Genomic DNA, 7,289 nt, shown 5'->3' with positions numbered 1-7,289 from the left:
TAGCATGACATAAATACTTGTTTAAAGTTCTTTGTATTTTTGAACAACATATACAAATATTTTAGGGAGTATATTAGTGCTAACACTTTAAGTCATAACACCTTAAAAACAAAGGCAGTTATAAACACAAGAAGCTTGGAACACTAACCAAAACAGAGACACGTCTAATCTTTACATCCATATGATGATTTTAATAAAAAAAAAAAAGACTACAGATAACATTATGAAATCTAAACATTTCTCTTTAACACTTTTGTCAGTGAGTCTATGACTTTCTTATTTCTCAGGCTATAGATGATTGGATTTAACAAAGGAATTATAACAGTGTAAAATAGAGAGTCCATCATATCTTGAACATCTGTTTGTGCAGAACCAGGGTGCACATACCTGAAGAGAAGAGGCCCATAATATAAAGAGACAGATAGGAGGTGGGCTTCACAGGTGGAGAAGGCCTTCCTTATGCCTTGTATGGATTTATTTTTTAAGATTGTAAAGAGAACAAGTATATAAGAGACGAGAACAGTAAGAATGGTGAACACTTGTATTGACCCTGAGAAAATAAATACCATCAGAACATTGATTGAAGTGTCAGTACAAGAAATCTTAAACAATGGCATGATGTCACAATAAAAGTGGTGTATTATGTTAGACTTACAGAAGGTTAATCTGAATAAAAAACCTATATGAATTATGGAATGAATAAGGCCACCTACAAATGATAAGACTGATAGTCGGATGCATAATCTATTGGTCATAATCACTGAATAAAGTAATGGTTTGCATATGGCCACATACCGATCAAACGCCATTGTTGCCAAGAGAAAACATTCTGTGGTTGCGCTGAATGCAAAGGAAAACAACTGTGTTATGCATTCAGAGAGAGAGATCATCTTCCTCTTGGCCAGGAAGTTGACGAGCATCTTGGGAGTCACAGTGGATGAGATCCAAGCATCCACAAAGGCTAAACTCCCAAGGAATAAGTACATGGGGATGTGAAGGTGAGGGTCATTATAGATGAGAGCAATTAGTCCAAGATTTCCTACAGTGGTGATGAGATATATTATCAGGAACATCAGGAACAGGTGAATATACCAATCTGGTTGATATGTAAGTCCTGTGAGAACAAATTCTGTCAGTGATGTTGCATTTTTAGTACCCATGTTGTTACTGGATAGCCCCTAAAATGAAATGCAGTAAATGTAAAAGGAACATTCATTAAGATTATATAGAAAGAATATTGGAATAAGTAGTTGAAATAAAACCATGCACTTGTCAGAATGCCCTTGATTTTATTCACTACTATCATGACAATGAAAAATAATCTGAGGAATTGGCATAATAGAAAATGTAAGTATTTCAGTTCAAAAAATGTGCAGGAATTAAAAGACTTAGAAGAAAGGACAGACATTGTAAAATGAGCTAAATTTGTGAGGATACTTGTATGTGTTAGAAACATTCTGCATCTGGGACTTGGATGAGGGTTTAGGGGAAAGAAGTTTGAATTATAGAGTTATTTTAATGACATTTGAAGGATCTTGAACTTTTATTTCTTGGGCAGTAGGTATGCACTGAAAAGTTTTAGGACTAGGAAATTCATGGCAAGATATTTTTTAAATTAAATGTTTGGTATGTAAAAAATACTCTGCAGAGAAGGGAAAGCAGAATTAGGAACAATAATTAGAAAGCGCTGATACTCCTGTCTGGTGTTTTCCAAACCAGAATACATATCAGAATTGTCTGGGGGAAATTTTTGTACAAACTATAGATTATGAGGTATTACTGTAGATACTGATTCAGTGGGAATAAGAATGAAGTCTAATAATCTGTATTTCCAAAATGCTCTCTAGTTGATTCAAATGCATGTGAAATTATTAGTCAGTGTGTAATATGTTATTAGGATTGATGAAAAAGGCAAAGAGTAGACCAAGATAAATCAGAATATAGAGTCCCTAGGACTCAGTGACATGTTAGGTTTAGAAGGAGTGGTCAGTGAAGGAGAGAGAGGACACTTGGTGATGGGCAGATGGTCATCAAAATTGAATTTGAGAACTCAAATGCTTTGGCCACTTGTTATAGAGAGAGCATCCCCTGATTATCCACTTGGGATAGCTTAGTAGTATGAGTTTGTTAGAGCATAATATAAACAATGATTTGAAAGTATTTGGGTAGCTGAAGGCATACTTATGGATAACCTAACCATTAGAAATTGGAGAAGGAAATGGCAACCCACTCCAGTGTTCTTGCCTGGAGAGTCCCAGGGATGGCGGAGCCTGGCGGGCTGCCGTCTATGGGGTCGCACAGAGTCGGACACGACTGAAGTGACTTAGCAGCAGCAGCAGCAACCATTAGAAAGTATGTATAAGGTGAAAAGAAGGAGGGTGTGGCATGAAACTTGAGGAAATTTTGTTAAAGAGGCTTCGAAGTGAATACATATCATTCTTACTCTAGAAATCAAAAGAACCAGGAACTCTTTCCCATTCCTTTTGCTCCTTGAGTAAGAGGACTTGATGTAGCTTTGACCAGTCAAATGCACCAATACTGAATTTGTAATATGGAGAAAAGAAAGGGACAGGAAGAAAAGAGAATTTTGGTTGCCAAGTCAGCCAAGGCAGCCATATCAAGACCCTGGGAAATGCTTCCTGAATCTGCACCAACATTGTCTGTGTGAGCTGTGGCAGAGCTCCTATTGAGCAAGTGTAGGGATTTGATTTTGGCTGTTGTCTCACTGTGTTGCTTTCTTCTATTCCTGCCCATTTTCAGCTGATTCTTCCAATCTCCCTGGACTTTCTACGTAATAGTCAACTTCCATTTAACTAACTAACTTTCTGTTGCAAACAAGTGCCCTGTGTATGCGTGCTAAGTCACTTCAGTCTTGTCTGACTCTTTGCTATGGACTGTAGCCCACCAGGCTCCCCTGTCCATGGGATTCTCCAGGCAAGAATCCTGGAATGGGTTGCCGTGCCCTCTTCCAGGGGATCTTCCCTACCCAGGGACTGAACCCACATCTCTTATGTTTCCTGCATTGGCAGGTGGGTTCTTTACCACTAGTGCCCCTGGGAAGTACAATAAGTGCCCTGGCTCTAACCAAGAGAGATAGGGGAGAGACCAGAAAAACGTTCTAAATAGAGTGATCAGAGAAGCAGAAGAGGAGCTGGAGAATTGAATTATGTGGACATAAAAAGAGAAAAGACCCTCAAAGACATAATGACGTGCTGTAGCAATTGGAAAAATGAATGCTCTGGTGAACAAGGAGTGAATAAAGAAAAATGAAGTGAGAGGTTTTTAGTGTTTTTACTGAGAGTGGTTTCCATTTTGTAATAGTGTCAAGGACAGAGGATAGTAAGAAATAAACAGGAAACATGGTACACAGAATAAGGGGAGCGTTTTTGAGTAAGAAAAAAAAAAAGGAAAACAACTGGAATTTATCTACTGCCCATAGGAAAATGCATTTTTTTTCTTCCCCTGTAGAGCATTTAAGTAAAAATTTTCGAGAGGGGAGAGGAAAGCATCAAGAAGAGAAAACAAACAGGAGGAGTGGAAAGGAGAAATTTGGGTAGATGAAAAAAGAAAAAAAGGAGAGTGAGGAATAGATAAAATATAGCAGAGATGTGGAAAGATAAGTGTAGGAAAGACAAGCCAGTAAAGACAGAGGTAGTATCACATAAACACTGAAAAGGAAATAAGGGGAACGTTTGCAGGTAAATATTTGTCTTAACTGGTTTTCATTAAGTATTGTCAACACTGGGAATCTTTTCTTACTCTTTTCTTTAAAATTCCAAGTTTATCTTCCTAGGGAATTTGTGTGACAGAGAATTTTAATTTAAATTTTACCCTAGAAACTTTGGCTGTCTATAAACATACTAGCATTGCTAGATAGTTCTTTCAATATTTAGAAGTTGATTTATACTTATTATTACAGTAATTAGAACTTCTCTAAAAACCTGCTGGGTTTTACTTGAGAGCAATTTCTTCCATTAGCAAAAAATTGATTCAAAGGCTGGAGCCCAATTCAGGTCATATAAATAACCAGTGCCAGTAATTACAGTTGTTAGGTATTTTTTTATTTGAAAGAGGCTCTTTTCCATGTAGTCCCAAATCACTAATAATTGAAGATTCTCAAACAATATGTGTGTGGGTCTTTTTTAAATCATAAAACTGGCAAGACCAGAAGAGAGGTATTTTCTATATATTTCTTGAATATATGCTTATCAAGTATACATATAATATATACATATATTCAGTGAAATTATTGTCACAAGTAAGTGAAAGAATAGAGGAGATAATATAAGTAACTTACCTTAAAAGTTTATTAAGAGATTGTAATTAATTAAAAAGAATGGATCTTTAATCAGAATAAACTGAAAAATGTTTTACGTAGGACATATATAACCTGATGTTTAAATCCAGTTTAATTGTTTAACATTTTAGTTCACCAAAACTTATAAAGTCATTTAAATTGTGTTAGAAAGATAATAAGTTATTGTTAAAGGGAATAATTCAATCTTATAGATATTTTGCTCACAGATTTACTCACAGAAAAACATATACAGATAATGTATCCATTGTTTTACATTTTCCACTGTCAGGTTTTTTTTGCATCCTGGAAATCAATCTAAAATTATTATAAATTATACAGTCTTTTGACTACTTTATAAAATGAATAGTCAATCTTATAGAATTCAGTTTTCTCTTACCCATATCTTGTAAGAAATTGTGGAGATCCTTTCAAAGAGTTAGGATTTTTAAGTAGAAAATAATAAAAACAGCACTGGAATGACAGTAACACGTGTAGCAAGTCCTTGCATACCCATTCATTTTGGAGGCTTTGTTTCCCAAGTTCCGGAAAATGTTGTTTAAATAAATTTGCTTTGAATATAATAGTCAGCAAGTTGTATAACTATTTTTTTTTTTTTTTTGCTAGAACAGGAAGAAGTGAAGAACTAAAATTCCCAGATAACATACAAGGATTCCCTTTAGGACAAAACTAAGCTTTTCCTCTGGGTATATAGATTTGAACATGTAGAAGTACAGGTTTTTCCACAGGGCATTAGCCTTAAAATTGTAAATATCAAGTCATTGTTGGCAGTTCTCGTTTTAACTATTGAAATTACACTATTTTCCACCACAGATGACACTTCTGACATATTTATGTAAACTTCAATTTATCTGTAAATTTTGATGCTCTGAAACATGCCTTGATCAGTATGTTTTTTCTGAGCTAATCATCTTGAATTTACTTGGACAAAAGTTCCAGATTCCTTTCAGGAATTGACCCCAATAAAATTGTCCTCCTTATCAAAATTTAACTCAAATTCCAGACCTACAAGTAACTTTCCACCTTAAGCTGAAAATTGATCAAAAATCTTACTAGGCAACATTTGGTGGGAGGAGCAAAGGAAAAAGAAAACCCGGGGACCACAGTGGGAGGTGGCCTAGATCATTGCTTTTCCAACTTTAATCCTTGTGAATCTCCTGGAAATTTTTCTAAAATGTAGATTCTATTTTAGTAGGTGAAGAATAAGGCCTGAGGGTCTTCATTTCTATCAAGGTGATGCCTCTGGATATTTGCCATCCTTAGGATCTTCCATAATTGATAGGCCTAGTTTATCAGTGAGCTAGATTATTAAAGAAAGGAAGAATAACAAATGGAGCTGGCATGCAAAGAGAGAAGCAAAGAGGAGCTAGAAGGCAAAGGGAGGCCAGCACTTGTGGTATCACAGAGCATCTGGACACAAGGTCAGGGACTTTGCTGTTTATGCGGACTAAAAGGAAAATTGCTGATGGATTTTGAACACGATAATCACATGTTCTGATTTGACTTTAGTTATTAACAGAGAAGTTGCTATTGAATGTTAATTTAAAAAATGATATTATATATGATAAAATAGTATGATATGAAAACATTTCATGTTTTGATATCTGAAAAGTAAAAAAATGTTTAATTTACACCTGAAACTAGATTGATAGCTAAGGGAAAATCTGCTGCTGCTGCTAAGTCGCTTCAGTCCTGTCTGACTCTGTGCGACCGCATAGACGGCAGCCCACCAGGCTCCCCGTCCCTGGGATTCTCCAGGCAATAACACTGGAGTGGGTTGCCATTTCCTTCTCCAATGTATGAAAGTGAAAAGTGAAAGTGAAGTCGCTCAGTTGTGTCCGATTCTTGGCGACCCCATGGACTGCAGCCTACCAGGCTCCTCCACCCATGGGATTTGCCAGGCAAGGGTACTGGAGTGGGTTGCCATTGCCTTACCGATCCTATATCCTAGTGAAAGCTAAATAAGAGATGAAAAACCAAGACAGATTGGAGATAAATCACTGTGAAAACTCAACAGAAGGATGAAATAAACAATATAATGTGTATCATTAGCTTCAATATAACCTATATTATCCCCTTCAATTTTGTGTAATTATCTTTTAACTCATTTTGTTGCCTGTATATAAATACAAAGGTTTGCATTGCAACTTTCAGTGTGAGTAGTCTTTTTCAATTTTAGCCTTTTTAATGGTGGGTCATGGTATCACACTGTGGTCTTCATTTGCATTTTCCCAATGACAAATTATATTGAGCACGTTTTTGTGTTCTTATTTGACATATGTATATCTAGCTTCCACTCCAGTACTGTTGCCCGGAAAATCCCATGGATGGAGGATCCTGGTAGGCTGCAGTTCATGGGGTCGCTAAGAGTCAGACAAGACTGACTGACTTCACTTTCACTTTCCATTTTCATGCATTGGAGAAGGAAATGGCAACCTACTCCAGGGTTCTTGCCTGGAGAATCCCATGGACAGAGAAGCCTGGTAGGCTGCAGTCCATGGGGTCGCACAGAGTCGGACACGACTGAAGCGACTTGGCAGCATGTCTAGCTTACTAAAGTGTCGGTTTAAACCTTTTGTCCATTTTTAATGGAGTTATATATTTTCTTATTTTGGGGTTTTGAGAAATTTTCATATATCCTGGATACAAGTCTTTTATCACACATAAGGTCTACAAATATTTCCTTAAGGATCTTGATTTCTTTTCTTCCCACAGATATTATACTGGTCCGTTATGCTGATTGGACCTAGTGAGCAAGAAATAGCAACTACTTTATACTTACTGGTGGACAGTTGCTTACTAGTAGATGAGAAATAAATTCAACAAATTTCAAGGCCCGTTTAACTTAGTGATATTCCTTGGAGATCAGTTGTGTGGGTCATGTAGAGGTACACCTTCACAGATGATGGATAAATTGTTGCATCTGGCCCATCCTGCAACCAAAACAAACACAGAACGCTTAGTGGGCCACTGT

General features: G+C 36.6%; 1 protein-coding gene across 1 annotated transcript; it reads right to left on the bottom strand.

The window, feature by feature from the left end:
* Positions 1–230: 230 nt before the first annotated feature.
* LOC102273508 (olfactory receptor 5H2) lies at positions 231–1,160 on the bottom strand. Its single transcript, XM_005911167.2, has one exon. The coding sequence runs from the start codon at positions 1,158–1,160 to the stop codon at positions 231–233; it is 930 nt and encodes a 309-aa protein (XP_005911229.2).
* Positions 1,161–7,289: the final 6,129 nt, after the last annotated feature.

The sequence above is a fragment of the Bos mutus genome, chromosome 1 (genome assembly GCF_027580195.1).
Source record: "Bos mutus isolate GX-2022 chromosome 1, NWIPB_WYAK_1.1, whole genome shotgun sequence".
Classification (NCBI taxonomy): Eukaryota; Metazoa; Chordata; class Mammalia; order Artiodactyla; family Bovidae; genus Bos; species Bos mutus.
Note: the sequence above shows the minus strand (reverse complement) of the source record. Positions and strands in the feature narration are given on the sequence as shown.